Source organism: Xiphias gladius, chromosome 17 (genome assembly GCF_016859285.1).
Source record: "Xiphias gladius isolate SHS-SW01 ecotype Sanya breed wild chromosome 17, ASM1685928v1, whole genome shotgun sequence".
Taxonomy (NCBI): domain Eukaryota; kingdom Metazoa; phylum Chordata; class Actinopteri; order Istiophoriformes; family Xiphiidae; genus Xiphias; species Xiphias gladius.
In genome coordinates this window covers 23,972,974-23,999,455 of record NC_053416.1, presented here as the reverse complement: position 1 = coordinate 23,999,455, position 26,482 = coordinate 23,972,974, and the positions used below count along the sequence as shown (strand labels likewise).

Below are 26,482 nucleotides of genomic sequence, written 5' to 3'. Positions count from 1 at the left end.
TCTGAGCCAGTTTGGAGACATTTTGAGGCTAAAATGTGTAAAGCATTAAGTAATTTAATGTTCTTTTAATGCAGCAAAGTGAATGAGAGTTCTGGATGAGCATGCAAAAGGTGGACAGACCAAGATATAAGTACAACAGTCAGAGGTGGTGTCTGTTAACCATGACCACAACCATTCCTAACCTAAAGGCTGTAGTAACCTAAACTGAACAATAGGGGCAGTGGATCAGGACACACTCACTGGTATGAGGTATGTGTGTATAAGGAGTTGTTACTGCATGAAAAGCCAATAGTGTAGTCCATTCGGACCGAACTGCACTGCTTACAGTATATGGTGATCTAGTGCATCACAGTGATTGAGGTCATTGCAAGGTCATTGCCCGGAAACGTTAAAATATCCGTTGAATAACTGAAATAATTAAATATCATTGCAATTCTGCCCGTCTGTCTTTCAGACATACTTACTAATTGTGCAACCCAGCTCCTCCCCATCACCACCAAAACCTCCTAAGGTTTCCATCAACCGTCCACTTGCTCTACTCCGCCACCACCAGCATCCAGACTCTGGGGCATCCTGTCCTATCTCCCATCATCATATGGGCCTGCGCTTAATGAAGATGTTTCACACTGATGGAGTGTAATCACCAAAACTCCCTGTTGCTTACAGTAACATATATTTTGTTATTCACTTTTATTTGATCTCTCCTTATTGAAATGTATACAGTGGATAGATAACAGGACTCACTGCAGCCTAAACAATGTGAAATGATAGAAAGTAAATCAACTTGCACTTCTTTTATAATTCTTTATTTTTTTCTCTGTTTGAGTGTATAAGCATATGTGTGTGTGTGCGTGTGTGTGTGTGTGTGTGTGTGTGTGCATGTGTGTGTGTGTGCGTGTGTGTGTGTGTGTGTGTGTGTGTGTGTGCATCTGTGCAAGCTTGCATGCATAAGTGTGTGTGCTTGTACAGCATACATGTGTGAGCCAATTGAACAATAATATTGATTAAATCACACTGGAACATGAACAAGGACAGAAACACAACTGGAATCGAACCACAAGCAACAACATCTAGAGTCCCCGCGAAGACACACAACTCAGTGAGGTTCATGTCGTCAGGTGAAAAGACATGATGGAGGGTGGCTCAAATGAGAGACGCTGATTTGATTTTAAAAGCATCAGTCATACAGCGTGAAAGCACTGGCAGCTGTATGGGATCATTTTACCCAGCCAGAGGGAAATGCCATTAACAGAGCCCCAGTAGAGTCCAAAAATCTTTTGATTCTCATGCCTTTTAAGACTGCCAATGAAATTAGGATCCAAGTTTAAGTGTCAATCACAGAAATGCATGTGGCTTCACATTCCGCCCTGAAAGACAATAACAGTAGTAGTTTGTTCTGTTTACATGGGTATATCACACTGAAAGTTACATATGAAACACTATTAATATGTAAGCTCTACTGCAGATACACTGCAAAGTGTCATTGAAGTAAAAAAAAGAAATAGCAAAATTAGAGGAAAGATTTAAATACATACAGCCCGATTTTAATAATGTATCCTTTTTGTATATAATGGTCATCGTAAGTTATAAATCATACACAGACTTTCACAAAGATACTGCTTAGTCCCCAGACCCCCAAACCCCCAACCTCCACCTTCAGGAATCCCACCCCCACCCTTCCTTTTCAGTTCATGACGGTGCAGTTTGATTGACATGCAAGACCAGGCCCTCATCAGGTGACGACGCAGCTGACAGCGCTCACTCTACGACTTCACATCCTGCTTCTTCTTCTGAAATTTCCTAAACTGCGATTGGATGGCAACAGCAGCCTTCTCCGTCTCTGGGTCATCCATGTCGATGTCAAAGTCCTGCGGGAGGTTGTTCTTCTTTTCTTCTAGGGAGAGGAGAGGGAGAATGGTGAGAAAAGCGCAGGATTGACATGTCTCAGTGGCTTTATGAATCTCTAGGAGTGAGATTCATGAACGTCTTGTTCAAACTCTTTTTTATGTCATTTATGATTACAACATTTCAAGCTGTATTGCTGACGTCCCTCAAGCTGGAAGTCTGTCTTTCTTTTGAGTGAATGTCTGATATTTCCATTCCAGGATTTTCTGTCAGTCAGTCTGTTGGTCCACCACTTTAGGCCAGACTGAAATATCTCAACAACTACTGAATGGATTGCCATGAAATTTGATACATACATTTAACATCCCTTGAAGATAAATTGTAATAACAAACATGTTAAACTAAGATGGTGAACACGGATAACATTATACCTGCTTAGCATCAGCATGTTGACATTTTCATTGTGAGCATGTTAGCGTGCTGATGTTAGCATTAGCTCAAAGCACCACTGTGCCTATTACATGGATGGTAGAAATGGGAAAGATTCCCATGTTTATGACTTGTGAGCGTTCACGCAATCCAGACAGTTGTATGATTACAGAGTTAGTCGTGTGAGGTTTAAAATACTGTGCACTAACAATATAACACCATATCCATTCAGTTTGGGTCTAATTACATTAAACAATGGTCTTTGGTGGATGTTGAGTTCCCATATGTTTTGTTTTTCAGGTTCCTCCCTTTTAGTCAATGCCAAGTTGGATATATTGCCGCTTTCAGAAAAAACTAACAGTTGTACTTACAACTCAGATGTTGATGTAAACAGAGCAAGCATTGTATTCTTAGTCTTACTTTAGTATTAAAGGCTACTGATAGTGTTTATTTTCTGCTGCTCTTCCATTTTCCATTTCTTCCTTAACTTTATTTATAAATAAACTGCCATCTTCTCCATACAAGCAGCAGACTTGATTGTCAAACTACTTTAATTATTACTACTATATTATATTATTACTCATACTGTATGCTATCCACTAATCCTCCTGTGTGAAGAGCAGAGACGTGAAAACAAATGCTGCTTATTTAAAGCTTCAGTTTCACAAAGACATTATCATATACAGCAAAATCACATTCTCAGTGCAGTTGTGCCAAAAAAGGGAGTAAGCAGTGAAGACTAAAGTCAAGTCAGTGCTGACTGCGCAGACACACAGAAAGAACTAACTAACTTAAACAAGTGAAAAGGTTCAGTTTTACGGGATGTGGCTTCAATTTTTACTGTAGGTTTCATGCAATAGGAGGTGCTCACTAATACCAAAAAGGTCAGTTGTTGATTCAAGCCACACGGGTTCCATGCATGATAGTGCTCTGTACATGATTGTGCTGGCCTGCTGTGCAAGGTGTGTGCTCTAACGTAAACAATGATTTTTCCAAATGACCTACTTACGTTTAGATGGAGGCTTTGGTTGACCTTGAAGCCCTTGGATGACACATGTGACAGTGAAAGCAAATTCATATTTCCTGATTGCAGAAGGCACACAAACCTTTCCTCTCTCTTCTACACACACACGGCTTCTTTCTCTACAATCACACCTGCTCTGCAGGGTCGATGCCCTTTACACCACAGAGGGAACAAGACTTTATGAGCCAGGAACATCACACGCTCAGTAATGTGTTGTGCTGCTGCATGAATGAAACAAAATTACCACAACGCATGATGGGATTATTTCCATACGAGGTTTTTGAAGGGTCATGTTTAGACTGGTTCCTGTGAGATTTAAGGCAATCGAAGAGCATGTGAACAATGACTGATGAAGGCCCAGTCTAGAAAACACTGAGCAACAAAACCCCAAAATGATGAAGTCAAGCAATGACTGTAAAAACTGAACCATACGTTTGACTCTAAATGTAACATCTTTCCATTGAAAGACTTTCATAATATTTATGATGACAATTTTTGGGAAAATGTATTCAGTCCACCAATTTTCTTTTTTCTTATAATTAACAAATTATTAATTTTTAATTAAACATGTTTAATTCACTTTTAAGTGCAAATTGACAGCTGGAACTTACATGCATTACTTTTGGAGTTGATCAACTATAACTAAGTTCAGGTCAAATGAAGGCAAGAGATTATCATTGTTTTTTCTTCAGACAAAAAAACGTACAGTATACAAATACATAACTACAAGGGAAGAAGACAACATGTTAGCCTATAACGAGGAACCACCTTTGTGGTTTTTATTTTTAAATTAATTTCAAATATCTACTTACAAATGCATTTCCCAAGGAAATTAAATTAGAAAGTTTTTACATACAGTATGGAGCATTCTTTCTTAACATTGTTGACATTATTTCTGCTGCTCTTGAACAAAATGTTAGGCTTGTTCCATTTAACTAAAAAAAAAAAGTACTTACAATCTGATTTATTTCTAGGCCCCTCCTCAATGCAAATTTATTTCATGCACGTCTTCCCTTGTATCTACCAGTTAGGTACCCAAGAAGTATTTCAATGGTACCCCATGTGTACAAAATATTTACACCAGAATTTACAGGCTGTGATCTAAAGTGTGCCTGTACATTTGTGAAGATCTTGGCCAGTTTTTACTGGCGCTGTCATCTAAAGAGGGAACCTTGGACTCGAGTAGATCTAAGCTGCTAGACAAACTTCTTTTCTGTGTATGTGTACTGTGTACTACATAGGAAAGGCTCAGTGCCAACATACAAGGAAATGACCACAACTACATGTATCAGTAGCTGCCTCTGATAAATCTCTTGTTCAGTGATCGAAGAGTAGGCTTAAGTGACCTCATGCAAAAGGGGAGAGGCACACTGGACTGGAGAGTTCCTGACATTTCTACATAATACATACTGTATAGCAAGTGGATTTACCTGGACACAATAATAATTGAGGAATAGTGTGTAAATGTGTGTAAAATTTGTCCCTTTTGATATGTTGTCTTTATTTTCCCCCGTCTCTTAAAGCCTATTATATTTTGTATTTTGATAATTTGTTTAGCAATGTCACTGTGTGATGCAATAAAATGTACATTTATTAGATTGAATTAAGGTTCGGTAAAAACCCAAAACTATGCAAAGTGGAAAAAATTGAAAGAGATTTTAAAAAAGAGCATGAAAATGGGCAAATGTCAAACGAATGCAATTCACGCCTCTCTCAAATTCAATTAAACTGGCTAAAATCACTCCCGATCACTGCCGGGGTGTTTCCCTCCGGACTGAGCCTTCATCATCCCAGAAGTTGGGACAGAAATCCATTTCAGTATGGGTCTTAACAGTGTTATCGACAGCCCCAGAGAGAGAAGAGAGTTGACACATGGTCTCTAGGTACATATGAGCTGCTTTATGAGCTGAATGAGGCTATGGAGCCATTTAGCCGTGAATGGGCTCCTGTTAACCTGCTGCATCCATTGTGTGAGGAGAAGGTTAACTATAAGGAGTGGAGGAGATTACACTGAGTGATTCCTCTGTGTATTGTATCATATTCTGCCATGAAACCTAATTTAGTAAATGTGCAGACTGCAAAAAGCGTTTAAAGGATTTATAGTATCTGCTTGTATGGTTGAAAGTAGCCACTTAATGTACACTACTGCTCAAAAGTTTCAGAACGCCTCCACTTTCCCAGTTTTCATTGAAATTTCAGCAGTTCAAATCCAGTGAATGAAACCTAAATGATACGTTAGATTAAGGAATTGGTTAACTTACTTACAGCTTTTCCTCCAGCAGTGAAAGTAAACGAAGCCATGAAGGTTAATGCAAACAATTCCTAAAGGTTCCCCAACTTGTGTTGATCACTTCCAAACCCTCTGTCTGTACAAAAGCAGTGTTGGAACAAACTGTGTAACTACACACTCTGACGCATTATAAGTACAACACTACTGCAGGAAGTAGGACTGCATACTGCTGTCAGAATGGTGAGATGGCTTCTCATGATGGAAGACCAGCACCGTCTCCAGACCTAAACCCCACGGAGCTGGTTTGGGATGAACCGGACGGAAGGTGAAAGCAAAGCAACCTGCAAGTGCAACACATTTGTGGGAACTTCTGGAAAAGTGTTGGGAAGAACTTTTCAGACAATGTTTCATTTCCATTGAGCGTCACAAGAGTGTTCAGCGGCTGTATGAGTCAAACATTTAGATTCAATTTAGGATTCCTATTTATGATTTATTTGTTTTATGCTTTAATTTCAGAAACACTGACACATTCAATGTGTGAATGTCAGTAAGACCTGGAGAAATGGAGGCGTTCTAAATCTTCTGACGGCTAGTGTGTATTCATGAAAAAATATCAGTTTTGATATCAGTTATCATCTATTAATTCTGCAAGGCAGAGAGGAAAATGTCAAAATGATTCACATTCATCTCACCTGAGCTGAGGTCATGAAAACGAAATGATTCACTGGTCCTAGGTTCATTAGAAACAGGCCTTCGGTCTTTTGCAAGGATGGCAATTGGATACTTAACACCATTTATGAATTTCAAAGGGTCCTGCCAAGTACTGCAAGCCCAATTTTATCGTTGATAACTCAAGGGATTTGAATTACATTATTATGCCAACAATACCGTGGCCTAGTTTGCAAAGTAGGTCCTCCTGTAAATTGCTGCCATGGTGGAGGAAACCCTAACCACTGTGACGTGTTGTTTCTCGTATAAAAGCAGAAAGGTTGTGTGATCTTCTTTACACTGATGGTTTACTATCGGTGTATGATTGTACTAATAAGAGATAATAGACAGACAGTCAACATTCCAGCCTAAGGAGGTACTTTTCAATAATCAGAAATCAGTGTTGTAATTCCCAGTGTTCTAACACCTTTCCTCCTTTTATAAAAAAAGGGAGACACACCCTCACATTAGGAAATAAACTACCAGGTCACATTTCCATTCTGCCCCTGAGCTCCTAAACTCCTTACAGGATCAGTGTCACCTCCAGTTACATTTACATGTACTTACTGATCTTGCTGTTTATTTACATGGCTTTCCTCAATGATATATACAATAAATCTACAGTAGGAAGTAACTGTGTACATTTACTCAGGTACTGTACTTAAGTAAAAGTCTTCATTCAATTTAGACGTACTTGTACGAGTATTGAGTATCTTATTTTTATGCTATTTTTACTCCACTCACAGGGAAATGCTGTAGTCTTTATTCGCCTACATTTATTTAGCAGCTGTAGTTACCTACTAGTTACTTTGTAGATAAAGATTCACAGTTTAAGTAAATTAACTGCAATGCATCGACCTGTGGATATGCAAAAACTCATTAAAGAAATAATCACAAAAAAAGATAATACAACCGATATTGAACAAATAAAATAACAGTTATTTCGAGGACTTTTAACTTTTAATTATAATGGAGTATTTTTTTTGTAGTATTACCAGTATTACTAGTAAAATTAGAGTAATTTTTCTTCCACCACTGCCTGAAACTGTAATTTATTCAAATCAAATTGTAATCAGAAGAACTGTAGAATTAGAGTTTTCATTTGACATAGGTAGGTACAATGCTAATATTGCATTTAAACTCATCATGCTACAGTTTTTTTGCATTCACTCGTGAGGTTTGAGAGGTTGTCATTCTTTTTTACTGAATTAGTATCACATCAGTATTAATGAGCTCTGAAACCAGTAAAACTACTTCAGCTATAATACATGTGAAACAATCATGATGATGGCTTAAAGTCGTTTTGTCCATTGTAACAAAAGGGGTAAAATTAGCTAGAGCTTTGTTCTATTTCAACATATAGCGTAAATGCTGTCTATGTACCAGACAAGCCTTTGTGAAAACAGCACATTAGTAATGTTCTGCACCAGATTTCTGCAGGGTTCTAGTATACGGTTAGAAAATACCTTGGCCAGAAGATGGTTTGCTGTTTCCAGTCATTGCTCCAGATGCTTGTCTCTGCAAAGACAACAGTGAAAAATATGATCATCATTTTTTTTGAAGACAAAGAAAGAACACCACATACGAACAGGAAAGGAAAAAAAACTTTCCACCGATTAGAATTTATTTTTTGTTTATTCCACGAAAACACGTTTTAACATACAGCATGTCTCAGATTCATGCACACACTAAACCATGTCACAGTGAACATATTACTGGAAAGTCTGTGCTCTGTAAGAGGGGAGTCAGGATGAGACATGTCGATGGGGCACGCTCTCTCCGCCTGCTCTAACAGCTCCCAACTGTCCTCCCCTGACAGGCTGGTGCTGCTCTGCAACAATACAAGAATGAGACAGCTTCCCAAAGCTACACACTACGGTGTAGTAGTGCGTTTTGCCTCACTTGCATCACTCACACCTTAAACGCGTTTGCTTGGAGAAAAATAATCAGCATCACAATGAGCTTCAGTGTTTATATAATGTTTTTCTAACCATTCACTCAACATTCTGCTCTTTCAAAATCAATGTGTTCCCAGTATGAGAGCATAATTCATACAGCCGAGCAATGTGGGTGTGATTTGATTTAGAGCACATTGTATTTCACAGCAGAGACCATCTCTCCATCTCGCCTAGCTCAACCTGAATTATTAATCCCATGCTTTCAATGAATTTCAAATGCCAAAGCAGTTTTGATGTGTTTGTACCAAGCGGGAACAAAGCAAAATAAAACTGGTTAAAGAAACTCGACCTCCTCCTCCACATCTCCCTTGCGCCATCATGAGATCCAGTGGAGGAGATACTTGTCTGGCAGTGTGGCCAAACCCTGAATTTCTGTTTACACGCAGAAGCCAAAGTGAGTAAATGCCACTGGGATTCCCAGCAGCACTGCGCTGACGCTCATCTGCTTGATTGTGCTCTGGCGTTCAGCGGGGCAGGAGCAGGTGGCACCACACAGCGATGGTGCCATACATCACGCCTCCACCCGCCAGGACAGAAGTGAGCATTCAGTGGCAGCCAGAGCAGACGCGCAATCATGTTTGAGTGATTGTTTCGGTGCAGTTGGAGGATGCTTTTCACAATCAGTCTGTGCTCTTCTCTTCCATCCTTTTTGTCACTCCTGCTTTAGTCTTTCACTTCAAACACCTCTCTCATATTCTAAGCAGATGGACCATGGCTTTAGGCCCACTAACAGATAAGAGAGAAGCTAATCTAAGTTCAAAGACTTAGACTTCCTCCATATTAGATCTCATCTCAGCTATAATATATTAGTAGAATTCCCGAGGGAGTAAAAAAATCTGATCACACTGAGAGGTGTGTGTGCTATTTGTGTCTTTGGCAAGTGGCTGTGTTGTGCTAAAAGTATCTTAAGTAAGATTATTTTTGTCTCCAAATGTGACAAGAAATCTGAAGCCAGAAATGGAACTTGTGGTTTGTATTTATCCAGCATTAATGCAGTAAAGCCTAGAAAATTGTTCCCAAATAAATGTATTTAAGAATGATGCATCAGAGACTTCAGTATTTGTCATCTTCATCACGAGACATTAACACTGAGGTATACGATAAAAAATATGTTCAATTGCACCAGTAGAGCAGATATGAAGCAAATAGTGCTTGTTTAGGCTGTAAAATACTTGGGTGTGCGCAAATTTAATCTGCTTTAACCTTTGAGTTTCAGATTTTAGAGAGGTCAGAGGTCAGAAGTCACTGACAGCACAGCAGCTGGCAGAGGGTCAGTGTGTTGGTCATGGACAGTCTCCCCTGCAACATGTGTTTGTGACTGTTTAACAGTGTTTCATACCCAGTCTCACGGAAAAGCGGTCAGATATGATGGTGAGAAAGAAGTTGTAACTGAATATCAACAATAATGTGACCACATTCTCATATAAACACTAAGAAAAGTGAATCCTCTGCTGCTCTTCTTCCCTTCCTCAGTACTATTCCCCTTTCTGCTTAAGTCCACTGGAGGTTTCGTCTGAATAATATCTGCGCATTTTTTACTGTGTCTAATAAACATGGAAGGAAACAGTGAGAAGAAAAGAGCATTTACATAAAAATTCGTCATGGCCCATCTCAGACTTTGCTCAAGCTTGGCACTGCTTGATTCCCATCATTTGCTCCCTTCTAGCAGCTGGGGAGGTATCGTTTCCCTGCTTGCCGGAAGCCTTTTTAAGAAAGGACCCAAAACCTCAATAGGAATTTTGAACTTTAAAAAAGGCAACAGCAGTTGAGCGGCTGTAGCAGTGCTGATGTTTGCCTTTTCCAGTGTGACTTAAAATAAAAAACACTGTAGGATATGAGAGCTGAATGATGTGTCCTCATGAATTAATGGATGATTGTCCTGGTATGACCGGGAGCTAATGATGGCTAATGTTAGCTAATGCTAGCAAACATTAGCTAGATATTGCTGACATCGCTGAGTTAGTTCACTGACTTTATTACTCTCCTCTAATTGTTATACTGTTACACTGTGTTTTAGCATTTACCACTATCTCATAAATGTCACTTGAGGCCACTATTCAGGAAAATTACATATACTTGCTTTAAGTCCTTGATCCTTGAGACTAAAGTGGCAGTCATTCTCAATATAGTACTTGCTGCAATGTTTATTTGTATATGGATGTCTTCTTATTCATAATTTTATTCTCATAACATTTTTCATTTTGTCTATTGTTACAGTGTCCCCGTGTATTGTATCGAAGAGCCATCTTTTGGATTAAAGTCACATGCTTGACTCAAAGACACATTAAAATATAAAATAAAAGTCTGTATTGCTAAAAGGTCTTTTTTGAGTGTTTTCATTAGAGGTGTTCAGTACGTGTACAAATGAATCTTTAACACCAAATCTTCACTTTGAACTGACTGTACCATTGTCACCATTGTCACAGAATGTATTACAAGCCTTTTACCAGTGGAGCTCCCCTCACCAGTGACTGAAAGATCCATTGTCAGCTCAGATGTGATGTGTGATGTGATATTGGTGAAATGATAGCTGAGTCAGCGTCACACTTTGAACTGTGACACGTTTGCTTACTGATGCCGCGGCAAACGGTGATGCAGGTGTATAGTTTAAGGAACAAAGTGAACAATCTACATAGTCAGAAACTGCAAATTTTTAAACGGAACTGAACACAATGATAAGTAAAGTAATTAGTAATTTATATCACAATTCTTCTTTTCCTGTGATCTCGGGGGTATATACATAACTGTATCCTATCAAATGCCAATTTGAGCCAACTAGCTGCTATCCTCCTTTCGTAAAAAACCTCACTTGTGCATCAGCTGCTGGGTTATATTACGGCAAAGTACAAAAAAATAATTTAAGTCAATTTTTTTTATAATTTCTAACCTGTCTCCCACCTGATGTGGGTAAGGGACATGTGGGTGGAGGCCAGCAGTCCTCTTCAGCTCTGTATCATTCTTATATTTGCTAAACCACTGAACTTGTAAACAATCCAATCATATCTTGAGATCTGATCAAATCTCCCATCCACATATTCCGTTTGACATGGAAATACTGTACATTACCTTGCAGAAGCTAAAGATGCTCTAACTGTCGTTTCACTGTAACTTTAAAGGGGTGGGCTAGATACATCGGAAAACCAAATTCCCAGAAAGCAAAACACAAGAAAAACCTAAACTAAAAGTTGTGTCAACTCGACAAAATAAACTCAATGTGTCACCAACCTCAAGTTGCAGATTATTAGAGAACATCCTGTCTGCTGCCTGTAAAGATCCAGTACAAAAGATGATGGAGGAATCCTTGCATGAGCAGGAACAGGTCAAAGAACTGAGAGAACAATTCAGACTGATGCACACAAGCATCAGCTGCCACTGTATAACTTATGAACTCTTCTCTCAGTCTGTGGCTATCCACTTTTCATTAACCCCTCACACCTGTCGGCTGCGACCTTGACTTCAACCATTTCTGTCTCATTAAAAGGATCACGCGAGAGATAGAAGCTGGCGAGGGACAACAAGCTGGGAAGCCTGCTATCATGATGATTAACTCTGGCAAAGGAGCAGGTGCCACAGGAGCTTTTGTGGTATATAAATAGAAAGCCTGAAGAAAATAAGAAGAAGAAGAGGAAGAAAGTTTATAGCACTTTTAAAAATAGCACATTTAGAAAAGCTTTGTAAAAGGCATTTCAAAAGATTTTAGGAAGCAGAAAAAATCAATAGCAGTTAGAGATAAGTAGTATGAAGAATCATGAACGTAAGGTGAAGCTTTGTGATTACATAAACCAAGTCTTTAAATAACAGTTTTGAAGATGAGATTTGAAAGATGAGATTTGGCAAGGCTAAGCCTCTCAGGCAGGTCGCTGTGAACTCTGCACTGATGACAGAGGATTTTTTTTAATCTACATTGGGAAGCAGAGATTTCGGATCTAAATACTTTTAATCTCGGCTTTGGAACAGCCAGTAGGAACCTGCTGGGCTCACACAGGGTTAAAATACACTGGATGTATTGACATGCCAGAACTACCCATGTATTAAAGCTGCACTAAGCAGCATTTTATGTAAAAATACCACCATTGTTTCAACCTAAATCACCCAGTCTGACCACAACAGAGAACAGCTTCCCATCACTTTTTCCAGAAATTAATTTTTGAGTACAGAGACTGCTGTTAAATCCTCTCCACAGATGTGACGAATAACAATACAAAACTGTCTCCAAAACAGAGGGGAAGTTGCTGCAGTCTTCAGCTGTGTCTTACAATGAGCTGTGTCCACTGGGAAGCCTCCATATAGTCCAGTATTCAGCCGTGGTTTCCTGAGCTACTGATTAAGTAATACATAGCTGGTATTTGGTGGAGTCATGGCTTATTTGAATCCTTTCGTTCAGTTCAGTTCAGGTAAGTTGTAGGATTTGTTGTCACTGACTATGTAGTTCAGAGGCACCTCAGGTACGTACGACAGTATTGTATCACACATCCACATGCTTACGACTTTCTGATTCTGACTGTCTTCAGTTCAGTGGTTGATTCAGTCTGTTGCCATTTAAAGAGATTACACTCAGTTCAGTACAAAACTAACACTGCACATATGGTTAATAGCTCACCAGCCGACTATTTAAAATCGAGTTATCAGATTATGATTGTTCCTGTGGCTTTCGCTGTCATTTAATAGGTTTTTAAAGAGGAAGTAATTCATTCAGTGGCAACGGTGATTCGGTGTAGTCACTTAATTTGTATATTTACTGAACATGTCGAATATCCACTGCATTAGCCAGACTATTGGGTGAGTGCCACATCCAGAGAAACCTGAGCACACCAACAGTCCAACACAGGCTGAATTCCAGCCCCTCCCTCATCTGCCATTAAGAAAAATACATTTCGTATACTGAAAGCGACTCACAGGATTGATGGGTATTGAACTGATGTCCTCAAACAGTAACCCCTTGCTTTCATTCGGTCACTGAAGTCTAAACTTGTTTTGTGACGATTCCTTTCCTTACCATACCAGCTATTCCTGCGCATCATTGAATTAACATCCTGATTCCTTGAAAACAGGTAACGATTATAAAGATGCTAAGTTCAGGGGGATATTGTCTTTTTGTTCACTACACAGGCTGCTGACAAGTCACACACCTTGAAATAATTCAGAAAAACAGGCAGAGCAAAACCATGTGTATAGACCAGAAAATGATGAAAACTGTTTCGTTATACAAACAAAATATCCAAAAAAATATCAAAAATAAATTACTGAAAAAATGCTTGGTTAACCTATCCTGGATAAAGCAAGACTTTCAGAAAAAAATAAGCTGCTTTCAGACAAGGTCGTTGGCAGCTGCAAGGAGAGGGAGGGCAGTCGGCGCTCTCGTGAATGCACACGGCTCTTTGGGGTTTATAATGATTCAACTTTTTCAACTCGCCACCCCAGCTCGCCCTGTGACCATGGCAACTACAGAAACCACGAGGGACACGCTATAGAAGCTGATTTTACTGAATGAGAAACCTCTTTAGCTGCAGAAAATGCAAATCAATGAAGAGAGATGCTAATGGAGCAACAAAAGCTTGAAAGTCTGATTGTCTGGGACCATACACAATGTTTATGATACCAGTTAGAAAAACTTGCTATATTAATCATGTCACATCAATAATTATTTCCGCTATTTTAAGCAACAACCTGCTCTATTTAGTAGTGTGACGAGAGTACAGTATGTTGTTAGCAGCAGCCTGTGGTGTACAGGCTGGTGGAATCAGGAGGTAGCGGTAGTGTTGCAAGTTGTCAGGCAGCAGCCACTCACTGTCTGAAGGCATCTTAAGAGTCTACAGCCACACTAGCAGTTCTGTGAGGCTGTACGTTGGTATCATAAAGCTTTGAGCTAAATGTTAACATCTGCACGCTTACATGCTCCCATTAAGCAGGTATAATGTTTAAAGTGTTAACCATCTTAGTTTAATGTGTAAGCATACTAAAGTCAAAGTACAGCTGTGGCTGATGGGAAAGTCATTAGACTTGCAGTTATTCAGTCAAAGTACCAAAGCATTGGAAAAATTTAAATTTCAAACTGATCATCACATGATGAAAACTCAGGGTATCACCAAAGTCTGGACCAAATTTCATGTCAATCCACTCAACAGTTGAACCTGTGGTGGCACAATACAAAAAGGCAGGGGATCATCTAATCCCTTGAATATCTGTTTATATATATATTTATTTATTTATTTATTTTGCCATTCCAGGATGTTTAGATAGTCGACAACATAAGAGAAAACTTTGACCTGAGGTTGGTGCCTAGCCTAAACGTCATGGGATCATCGGAGTCATTAGGATTTAAAGCATCCTCTCCATCAAGTAGTTGCTGAGATATTTCAGTCGTGAGCCGACCAAAAGACAGACCAAGACCTCCATCCACAGAGCTATGCTGCTAGCATCACTAAAAACATAATCAATATCAACATTCTTGTGTGTTGATGTTGTATCTCAGCAAACGGTATAGTCAGCATTATGGTCCATTGTGACAACTGTGTTAATCCTACTATATCATGCTTTGAATCTTTCCCTTACTGAGCAGATCCAGTCTACAGTTTACCATCTGCTTTTACTGTAATAGTAAAAGTAATAACACTTGCTGCACACTCCAGACTGATGCACAAACACACAAACATCAACGCAAGTCCAAGGCAACAGACGCTCTTTCAGTCCCACCAAACAGGACAGCCCTTCGTTAGGAAGCAGTATGAGAGGAGCTAATAACATGGTGAGCTAAACTGAACCTGACACAGTGTTGCTGGCTGGAGCTTGAGCGGGGCTTGTGTCCAGCTTGTGCAGAGATGCCGTGCTGTCACAGTCTCCGAGAGGCACCACAGTGTTTGCCTGCTCCCACTCCCGCATGCTGAAGACAGAGGGAGCTTGACAAATGGATAGAAATGATGATAATTACATTGCTAATGTTGATGTCCTTCTGCGCAGTGCATGTGCCACATATGGTTCTGTCTGCCATGGTTGACTAACAATGTACAAAACTACTAGCCACTACCCTTGATCTTCTGGATTAGAATCCAGAGTCACGTAGGAATGTTTTTATAAAACATTTCAGCCTCATGCCCACAGTGACTACTTGCCCATGACTGAAATAAATTAAAATAGAAAAAATCATTTTGGGTTGGCGATTAAATTTAACTAGTTGTGTTGATTTTATCACATTTTTACCTTTTCTGTGTCCGATTTAGAGCAGAAACAGTGATACTTATGTATACAGCTGTCACTCTGTAGCAGATTGGTTTCTCCTACCAGCAAAGGCTCAAATTAGCATTCACAGACAGAATGATTTGTACTGCTGCAGTTTCTACAGGTTTATTGTTTCCATCACTGCTTCCTTCTGTGATGCTCATTCGTTTTTCTCAATGAGTGAGTGAAACACAACACTTGCATGAAGGGTTGGTGCTGACATGGAGATAATTTGTAAAATAAATAAATTACCTTCCCAGTGTGTTGGGGGCTATTTTTGGCTCTCAGGGCAGCTCGGGCTCCCCAGAGAGGCTCCGTGCTGCACTCAGGATCTATTAACAATTTAACCAGGAGACAGCAGAACTAGGTCACAGACAGCTCATCCCAGCACCATTACAACCCTTAGTAGCTTCCCCACTGTCAGACTGGAAGCGGGGATGACAGCATGGAAGAGTGACAACGCTGAGGAAGGAGTGACTGAACAAGCAGTGTAATGCCACGCTGATTGCAATCATGGTGGACTATACTGTGCATCGTAATTAACGTGACTTTCCTTTTCTGATACAATCGCCCTATTGTAGCTCATTTAAAAGCAAGTTAAGAGCTTATTGATATGAACAGAAACTTGAGTTTCTTTGATGATGTAACATGCAGCAGAGGACGCTGGGATATTTACAGCACAGGTACAACAAAGTTTAGAATAGAACTTTTTTCAATAAGTAATGTAAAATATTTGTTCAAATGAAACCTTATTCAAACAAGAAGAAGGATGTATTAGGACTGACTTTAGCTCTGCATGAAGAAACTAAGCCTTCTAATTTATTTGAATGGAGCGATTCAGGCCACAACACACAAGGGCATCATCTGGCAAGATGTTGTAATGTCAAAAGATAAAATGGCTGCTGCCATAATAACGTTCCAGAGTTGTAAAATGAGTTAAGAAGACCCTGATTCAACTCGCACTTTGTGAGTTAACTCAATGTACTTTTTTTTTTTTTTTTTTTTTTTTAGCTGTCTCACAGTACACAGAGCAATGCAGGAGCAACAGTGTGGCAGGCTGGAAACTCAACAAACAGAGTTTTGTCTTATAATGAAGATGCAAACCCTCCAGAACTCAGTTACAAGTGCCAACTCTGAGTCGACTCTGAACATCGTTACCTGGGTACAGCCCTAGTAACAATGCCGTTAAATAACACTGCTGATATGAATATGAGCATTTTCTAAGATTGTTTATGTGTGTGAAGTTCTATAATGTATATATATTTATAAAGCTTAAAGTTTAGTCATAGGGACAGAGCAGTAGCATATGTTGCACCACCTCACTGGCAAAACACCTTCCTAGTGTGCCTGATGATTAATATATAATGTGTGTACCCAAGACCATCTTCAGGTTCCAACTAAATAGCTGTCCACAGCAAAGACGGTAATTCTTTCATTTACTACTCATAATAATAACATACTACTTATAGAAAATAGAAAATAATGACAACTAATTCTAATTATATTACCTGCGCTTCAGGAACATATTTTAACTCTAGGTAGGTGTAATATTATAGAATGTCATTCCACTTGGAAACTGTGTTCCCAGAAGAGAAATAAGATAGAAAACATGTTCATGTGGCAGTGGAACAATGAAACTGTCCTCTTCTCATGCATTACTATTGTTGTTTTAGACAGGAAAGATAGAGTATAAAAGCTGGCTGATGTCCTTATTCTCCCTAATGCTAATGTGTTCACTAATTAAAGGGAGTCAGTTATACGCCAGGCTTCAATTTCACTAGTAGTATTAATCTTGAAGACAGTTTTCCATCAGTAGAAAAGAGGGTAAAATGGCGGGACCACTGGGCCATAACTGTAATGAAGCTGTAGTGACTGATAAAGTGAATCTCAGATGTCATCATCGCCATCCTTGCTGCTTACCTCTAGGAGGAAAAGTGCTAATGTTAAGATATTGTGGTAATGCTTATGTAATGACTGATGATGATTCCATCTGGGTATTGGTAAGGTGAGGTAAGAGGATGGTTGGTTCTGTGATCCTCAGCATAGTTTTTATAGGCCTTTAGACGTAAGTTTGACACGACACTTTCCACTGGCATTATTTTTACCTACTCGATGATATAGTTTAACTCAAAATGTATTTATTTAATGACATGATAATGTACTGAACCAAGTACAGAAGCTCAAAGTAGAAATCATTTCTGTTTGATCACATTACCTCACTGACCTCTAGTTGTATCTACTAATGCAGATATTGTTGGTTTTATTGGTCCAGGTTTTGAGGTATTGATCTGATAGATTTTCGGCTCCAACCTCAACACATCCAAGGAGAGTGGAATTTTGTTTGTGGTTTACATAGCATTTTAAAATTACAAAATCTAACACAAATGTGTCCTTCCAGTGTATCGGTTACTCTAGATTATCCAAGACTGTCCTCCCAAGAAAAACGATGGCATCAGTTGCCCCAAAACATGCCCTAAACTGACTGTTTATTCTGCAGCGACAAAGCCCTCTAGTGGGCGTAGTAATTATGACTCTTGTCTGCTGTGAGCAGAGGAGGTCAGGTGACTCAACGTGGGGCTTTGCCATAGGAGACTGCTGTTCATTTCTGTTTCCTACTGCCAGTCAACAGTTTTTTTTTAAGCATGACCATGATTGTTCCGTAACCTTAAAACACTGGATATCACTGTAACCACAACGATACAGCTCCCCTAATTATACCAAAGTGGTCCTTTTAACCCAAACCAAGATCCTTGCTGAAACCTATCCAAACCTTAACCGTTGCGTTGTCCCATCAAAACCAGATTTATTTTTCCAACAGCAATTTGTGATGATTTTGGAAGGCACAGACAAATCCTGCTGATAGAAGTTTTCTGATCTGATGACCCCATGAGCCAGTCTGGAGTCTGGAGGAGTTGCAAAATACGTACTTTATTGTTTCATTTGGACGGCTTGATGGATAATTCATAAAACACACTCTCATGCAATTTGGACTGAAGCTATTTCATACCAAAGAAACTGTAGCCAGTGAGGTCCATTCATTATTCACACTGTTTCTGAAAAGAGATGTTGTTGTTGATTTTTTTTAAGTGTAATTGTTCTATACTGTGAGTGTCACAAAGTCCCATTTATTTTCACTGCATTGCGGTGGAGATGGAAATCTAAGAGAATATAAAACCAAAACCATCTGCATGTATAGATACCACTAAGTGAGATTTGTTGTTGTTTTGTTGTTGGTAGTGTTGTTGTTTTTCAATTTGAGCAAAATGTCCCTCTGAATCTCAACAGATTTGCTCTACCCAGCGGCAACTTCTTGCCTGTTACAGCATCATAACAGTATAAAGATGGTGCAGTTTGCCTTCCAGCTAGACTTATTCAAGTAAACCTAATGGCACAGCAGCATGGTTTCACCAAAGAGCATTAGCATGCATTAGGCAGAGTTTCGGCCAGCCAGCAGCATACATTAAACTGTACAGAATATCTCTCTCTTTCAAAAGGCAATTGTAAACATACTGGAGGACTAATTAAATGAGGAAATAAGCAACATTTTTTGTAATCTATTGACTCTCTGCAGAATTCATTAGGGACCAGATCTAGCTCACGTTCCATCCTGTGCTCCAGGTACAAAAAACACCCTGTGGATTTTCACACTCAACAGATGCTGTTTTTATCAAATTGAGGGCAGTGCTGTGGCTGACTGAGTGGTGTGGTAAACTATTTAAGTGACAAAAAACAAAAATGCATTGTATCTCAAGCCAAAAAAATAATAATAATAATGATGATGGGGGGGTGTTCTTTATTCAGATCATCAGCAGCTTGTGTTGTTTCTGTTGGATCTCTGCTCTAATTAGCTGGCTCACTTGACTGTGACTTTATTGTTTGTGTCAGTTTCAAGCAACCATAGCATGAAGAGACAGATGGGGTGGCGGGGTGAAGCCTGGGACACTGGAGGAGAAATTTGCTGAAATTTTTTACAGTTCCTACAAGTAGATTTTATACAGTCGATTTTAAAATCCTGTTTTTGGATTTGTTGATTTACTTCTCAGTGTAAACTAGAGATGAATGTGATTCATCTACAAAGGACACAAGGATTGATCTAGTGAATGTTTTCATTACTTGAGAGGTAAAATAACGGATTTTTCTTGTATTCCTTTTAAGGTGACTGTAATATTGCAGACTGAAGTCAGGTGGTAGTCTCAAGTGTATAATGAAACAGTATGTCAATGTTAAGTTTTCCTTCTGTGAGATTATATGCAATTCCTGAGAAGTGATGTGTGAAATTTTATGAGCCTCAGGGTAAACATATCTGTGAGGTTCTATGCAAAAGCTGATAACGCTACTATAGCACTGATCCCGCTTTGGCAGTTCAAATGTAATCTGCTCTGTTTTCTCTTGTGCTGACCATTCACATCCCATTCCTCACTCACTGAGGTTTGTCATCTTCTCTCTGCAAAACCTGGCAGAGGTCGGGATTACCCTGGAGGCTGGGTTACAGCAAGTGAAGGCACCAACAGAGCCTGCTGACAGTTTAGATGGATTACAGATTATTTCAATGTAATCTTTATTCATTGTTTAGAGTGGGATTAGGGTCAAACAACACGGCTCACGACAAATCACAGAGAGTTGCAGATTAACTCGTGTTTATATTTCAGGTCAATAAGTAAGAAAAAAACATTAAATCAACAGGCTTCAAATGATCTTTGAACAGTTGCGGGGGCTTTTTTTCTAATCACCACTTTCGTTTGAATGTCAATCACTTTATCAGTCTTAAATCAGCAAGAGAAAGCAAGAAAAATCCATCCCCAAACACTTTTCCCCATCGCAGCTTGCTGTCCCTTTTACACTGATCAGCATCTTTTAACACTCTTATCTCATTGATTTAATAAAATGGGCTCTTGTCCACTTTGGATGATGAAACAAATGGCTCCACCAAGTAGCTACCACTCTCACTGTAATTAAAGTACGGGGAAGGTGAACACAGCGAGAGACCACTTAAATGTTGAATCACTGATTGAAGGACAGGTTGCCTGTAAAACATACCCTTTAATACTTCTTATGGCAGTCTTTCACTAATTACATTTTTCAAACAGATGAGTAAGGAATTGCCACTCTTTTCACTTCCCTCCCGCCGACATACAAAACACAATTCCTCACCATAAAATGACTTTACATCCTGAAGGCCAGTCAAATCGGTGCACTTCAGCACGGTGTGCAACAATTAACCTGCAGCAGAATTACGGAATCACAAGATATTCATATATCCACCTCTGTTCAGAGTGTTATTTGCTCCAGCTGCTTTCAGCTTTCATGTGTTACAGAATTTGACACCAGAAAGTCTTGTCATTTATACTGATGGAATGGGAAATTCTACAATGTTAGATATCTGAAAATGAAGGGATAATTTCAGGTGATTTTTGTAGTTGTGGACGTCCAACTCTCTCCCTTTTGTTTTTACCTCCAGATAGACTGGTTGAGATAATCTGGTTAGACTGTTGGTTACAACCTGTCCTCAAACAAAATAAAAAACAAATAAGACTCACCTCTGCTTAAATTTCAGTGTTCATTTGACCTGAATTAACAAATGAATAATGGTTTTACTACATAAAAAGGGGCTGATTGTTTCAAGTTTCTTTTTCGGAATGGGGAAAAAAATAGAGCTGTCTGAGAGCATCAGAAATGTTATTATCAAAAAACACAACAATTCCAAAGGATATGAAGCGATCGCCTAAAATCTTGAATTCCCTGTATCAACAGTTCGTAATGTTATCAACAAGTTTCACAGTCCTAAAACTGATAAGATGCTTCCAGGACATGGTGCTAAGAAACTCAACGAGAGAAGTCTGCGAAGATTGATGTGGATTGTGGAAAAAACACCACACAAGACATCTAAAGAGCTTCAGGCTGATCTTGATTAATCTGGAGTGGTGGTTTAAGCCCATACCATACACCGCCAACTAAACCAAGCAGGGCTCCATGGGCGAAGGCCGAGGACAACACAACTATCGAAAGAAAGGCACAAAAGTCAAAACTAATGTTTGCAAAATCTTTCATGGATAAGCCAGAGTCTCTCTGGGATAATATTGTAAGGACAGATGAAACCAAAGTAGAGCTCTTTGGGAATTCAGTGCATCAGTTTGTTCATAGGCCTTGAAATGAAGCCCATAAGGAGAAGAACATCCTACCTACAGTAAAACATGGTGGAGGTTCTATCATGCTGTGGAGCTGCTTTGCTGCCTCTGGTACTGGAGGCACTGAATGTATCAACGGAATGATGAAATCAGAAGATTACCAAGACATTCTAAAGAGAAATGTGTTACCCAGTGTCAGAAAACTAGGTTTGAGGCAAAGGTCTTGGGTACTCAGCAGGTTGACAACCAAAAGCAAACATTCAGAAGCACAAAAGAATGGTTGAAAAGGAAAAGATGGACTGTTTTAGACTTGTGAGCAGTGAGTCCTGACCAAAACCCATTGAAAACCTTTGGAGAGAGCTTAAATCTGTCATTGCAAAAAGGACTCCTGCAAACTTAAAAGAGCTTGAACACATAGCGAAGGGAAAAGTGGCAGAAACTACCAGCAGACAGGTGCAAGAAGCTTCTAGATAGCTACAAAAAACGTTTATAGGATGTCATCATTGCCACAGGTTCTGCAAATAAATACTAGTGAAAGCTGCCAATAAATGTGTCTGGGGTACATTTTGTGTTTGTATTATTTCACTATTAAGCAAGTTTTGCTGTTTTTGTTCAGTAGCCTTGGACATTTTATTAAAATATTTTGATTATACAAAATGGATTAATTAGCATTTATTTCTGAAGATATTCTAAATTCTGTACTAAAAATTCAGGGTGCCAGTAATTTCAACCAGGACTGTAAGGACAAGGACAATTTTCCTCCATCTATCTGCTTCCTTGAAATAGTCTACCGTACAAATTGTACTTTCCATTATGTGTTAGCCCCTCGTCTTTTTCCTTTTTGTTTACTAAAATACAGACAGATAGGAAAGAGATGGTGCGTGACAGACAACAGTCACATTCCAACATCTTCACATGATGAGAACCTTTGCCCCCCCTGAGCCACCAGGGTGCTATATACATGCATCTCCTGGTGAGAAAATAACTGGTAATGGGGTACTGAAGAAATCATTATATTGTGCTGAAAATCTGCCAAGATATGGCTGAAGCCTCTCCAATCAGGGCCATCTAATTAATGTTTGTTAAAAAACCAGAGGCTTAAACAGTGGAAGAATAAGTCTCCAGATCTTCATGTGAGCCAAACAACATAACAGCAGCCACTAATGACAGTGGGTTGCATTCTGATCAGATGAAAAAAAGGTGCTTTTTGCCATGTAAAAGTCAAAAAAGTCAAAAGATAACAATATCTCAAACTGAGGCCTCCTCTAATGGATTACATCCATTACTACCAATTACATGGTATGGAATGATTGGGCATAACACAAGAAGGTGTCACTGAGCTAGAGTTTTACAGGAGCAGCATCTTAATTCAGATAGGAGGAAATGAATGATGAGAAATTGGGTTGATTTTCAGAAATATATACACAAACAGGTCATTTAAGATTATTCAAAATATGTAGCCTAAATGGTGAAATGACAGAAATGCAGCCTGCACGTGTCCAAAATGTTGTTTCTGCAGTGCAGCCTGGAAATGCTGAATTGTTCATTACTATGGTGACAGGCAGCACTTTGAAGATACTGTCACCACAGGAGCCTCAAACTGCCTGATGTTTATGGATACTACCGGAGATGAATCAGCTGCAGCAATACCAGTGGACCCTCGGCTATGGCCTCCTTTCTTCACATCAATCATAGCACAGTATAAGCATTAATTTGAGAATGATTGATTTGATTTTTAAAATGCTGTCAATCAAAGCAACTACGATGTTGGTTAATTTGCGTGACTTATTATTTTATCAATCATGCCAGCACTCTGTGGCTGTCAAGCAATTTGGATTTTAATGTAAAGTTGCACTGCAGTTACATCTTTAGGGCTTTTATATGAGTGTTTATTAATAATATACTGCCTGTACTTGCCTGCGATGCTATTATCAATGTTCAAGTGCCCCTAGAGAAATAAAGCTCTATACTTGATATTTAATAATGACCAGGGTACCATTCAAACCTTTGCCTGGACAGAATAAAGATAAGCAGGAGCAGTGGAGTGTGGTGGTTAAACGGAGTCTGCCATTGATTTTTATTTAATTATTCATTCAGAGCAACATACTCGTGGCTATTTATACAGTAGGTTCATGAGTCCAAAACTGGCTTGGGATGCAAGTGCATTTCCTGAGTTTTCCCGTTTGTAATGTTTTGTTTATAAGACTCGAGCTTCACTGTCTAAGCTGAACACAAGAGGGTAGAAAAGAAGTCAGCAATGACTGTATCGCGTGTGACACTTTCCAAAAAGACATCGCAAGTCTGCAACAACAAGATTCGTAATGACAGAAGAAGCAGTGGGTGTTCGTGGCAGTTTAGATGTTGTGGGAGCAGTGATCAAGAGGTAATATCTCACCCTCAAACAATCACCACCGCAATTTCATTTTATTGAAGAATTTGCTGCAGCTATGGGGAGATGGTGTGCCGCTGACAGGGCTGGACACCATCCACCACAGGCAGTTCAACGTATATAGCAGAACACAGAATAAAAGCAGAATTAAAGTCCCTATGATATGTTTTACTCAGTCCAGTTCCTTAGGGTGAACAAACTCCTGATGAGGTCTTACTGGAGCCCGTGCTCCCCCGTGCACACTGTGTTTTATTTCTCTGGGTTAGCAGCAAGCCTTGAATAATTCAGCAACCAAAGGATGTGCTCTTTGCCAGTGAATCGTCTTTCAGAGAAGATTCTTGCCGGCGTTCTCTCTCATCTCCACTCTGACATTATCAGAGACTCATCACCTCTCTCTATTCCACAGCCAAGCTGTAATGGCCCATCCTCATCAAATGATGCATAGACTAACAGTGTAGGTCAATACTGCCTCTGCTTCATCCAGCATGTGTTCACGCTGCATTGAGCTTTACTTTGAAATGTCAAAGTTAAGCCATGTTAAGACATATTTCCCAGCAAAGATGTATTCAATAGCCTCGTGGACTGGCTCTCATCTCCTGACTGCCACTTGACAATCTTTCAAGTTTGAAAGATCTGACATTCAGATCTGCTGCACATTTTCACCCTCCTTCAAAAATATCACAATCATTAATGCACAGTATGTTGGCCAGTCAGAAGGCTTCACTGACTGGGACACAGTGGGTAACTGACAGGTTTGATTTTGTGTCCCAATGGCCATGTGCAGAAAAAACAAATATTGAAAGAAAAATTCTATCATTATACTGAAGGCTTTAATCACGGATGCGCGGTTGTTATGTGAAATGCAGAACTGTGGGTGTCCTACTAAAGAGAATTTCAAAAGCCGTCTTCTCACTTAAACATTAAACCACAATTCATTCTTTCAGTATTGCATTCAACAATCACATACAAGCATGAAAAACTAAGCTATTAAGGGTTATGTGCGTGTTGTTGGACAAAGCGCGACGCTTAACAGCGACTTAAACTGATATCGTACTTGTGCGTCGCCGAATGGCTTCAGTTGCTGCTACTGTTCCTGGTCTGTGGACTTCTTGCTGAAAGCAGTTGCCGTGATGCTGAGGGATAACTCGAAGCAGAAAGGCGTCTTCCAGCCTAAAGAAGCACCTACCTCACTCATGGCTGCGCTGCAAGTGTCTGCGTGTGGATCCCAGTGGTCTGTGATGCGCACCGGCCAGCTGGCTGAAGGTACAACTCTCTCCGAGACGCTCCGCTCACGCACAGGCTGCTTTTATAGCCCTGCCAGCCCCGTTTCCTTGTCTCGAGCTCTACACTGAGTGCCAGCCTTCTTATTTTCAATGATCCACCTCCTGTTTAGCTTGCTTTCTGTTGTCGGTGGGATTTGTTGGGGTGATGACAATGCAAGCAAATGAAAAACGAAGAAGTTCATCTGGACAAATTGACCAATGAGTGTGAAATAATCCATGCACAGTCTGCACATATGTTAAATGACAAACCCATTGAATCTTTGTGGAACACCACCACAGCCTTTGGCTACATCTTTCGGGAAGAAGTCCTCTCATATATACCTACAGTACAAAACGAGTTAGTGGGTCTGTTGCTGTTTTTGACTGGATCTGTATGCGGGCATCTCCTTCACTAACAACAGTGTCTATACACACTATTCACCTTCACTTGGACCTCTTGCATATTGTATTGTTTTAGACGGTTGACTGACAGTGGATATACTGTATTTAGGATTTTGTGACACTAATCAACAGATTAAATTAAGCACAAATATGAAACACAAAATAACTGATTGGATTCACCCTCTTTACTCTTTCTTAAAATCACCTAAATCATCCCTGATCCAACTATCTGTCATTTACACAAATTAAATTTGAGATATTCTCTCTGTAGGTATGATAGACTAAGTGAATTTGGAGTAAATCATTTCCTGTGGATTCTGTATCATAAAGACAAAGGAACATACCAAACAAATCTCTGACAAGCTTATTGAAAATACCAATCACGGCATGTAGGATAGACAGTGGTGGAAGAAGTATACAGATAGTTTACTTAAGTAAAAGTAACAATATACAGTGTAAAAATTCTCTGCTACAGGTAAAAGTACTGCCTTCAAAATATTACTTGAATAAAAGTACATAAGCATTGTCGTGGAAATGTAGTTTAAGTATCAAAAGTTTGTAGTTTTATAATTTTATTGAGTTGTAAATTGATGCATTTAAAGTATGCATGTAAGTATAAGCAGCATTTTAAAGCGGCTGAGGTAGAGCACATTTAACCACTCATTACACTGTAAAATGTATCATATTTTATAATGTGATCATATATTTTGTATCTAAAATGTTAGAGCTTCTGCACACCCATAGCCCGCTCACAAAGGGGGTTTTGACAGATGTTGCCGAATTAGGACTCTTCTCTGGACAAACCAGACTACAGGTCTCATTAGCCAGAGCAGTTGAAAACACCTGCAAGGGTGGGAAAGCATTTGAGACCAGAATTTGATTCAGGAGGCCATGG

The 26,482-nt window shown here is 39.5% G+C and overlaps 1 protein-coding gene across 1 annotated transcript; it reads right to left on the bottom strand.

Annotated features, from left to right (window-relative positions):
* Nucleotides 1-1,699: 1,699 nt before the first annotated feature.
* On the bottom strand, nt 1,700-25,187 carry pcp4a (Purkinje cell protein 4a). The gene is made up of 3 exons (XM_040151190.1): nt 25,110-25,187; nt 7,703-7,754; nt 1,700-1,894 (listed from the first exon to the last, which is right to left on the bottom strand). The coding sequence occupies exons 1-3, from the start codon at nt 25,116-25,118 to the stop codon at nt 1,764-1,766; spliced, it is 192 nt and encodes a 63-aa protein (XP_040007124.1). The 5' UTR covers nt 25,119-25,187; the 3' UTR covers nt 1,700-1,763.
* Nucleotides 25,188-26,482: the final 1,295 nt, after the last annotated feature.

Bases quoted from the DNA above. Each gene is read 5' to 3' on its own strand.
- pcp4a (XM_040151190.1), bottom strand. The intron at 1,895-7,702 runs GTATTTTCTAAC...TCCTCTCCCTAG, and splicing joins CAAACCATCTTCTGGCCAAG to AAGAAAAGAAGAACAACCTC.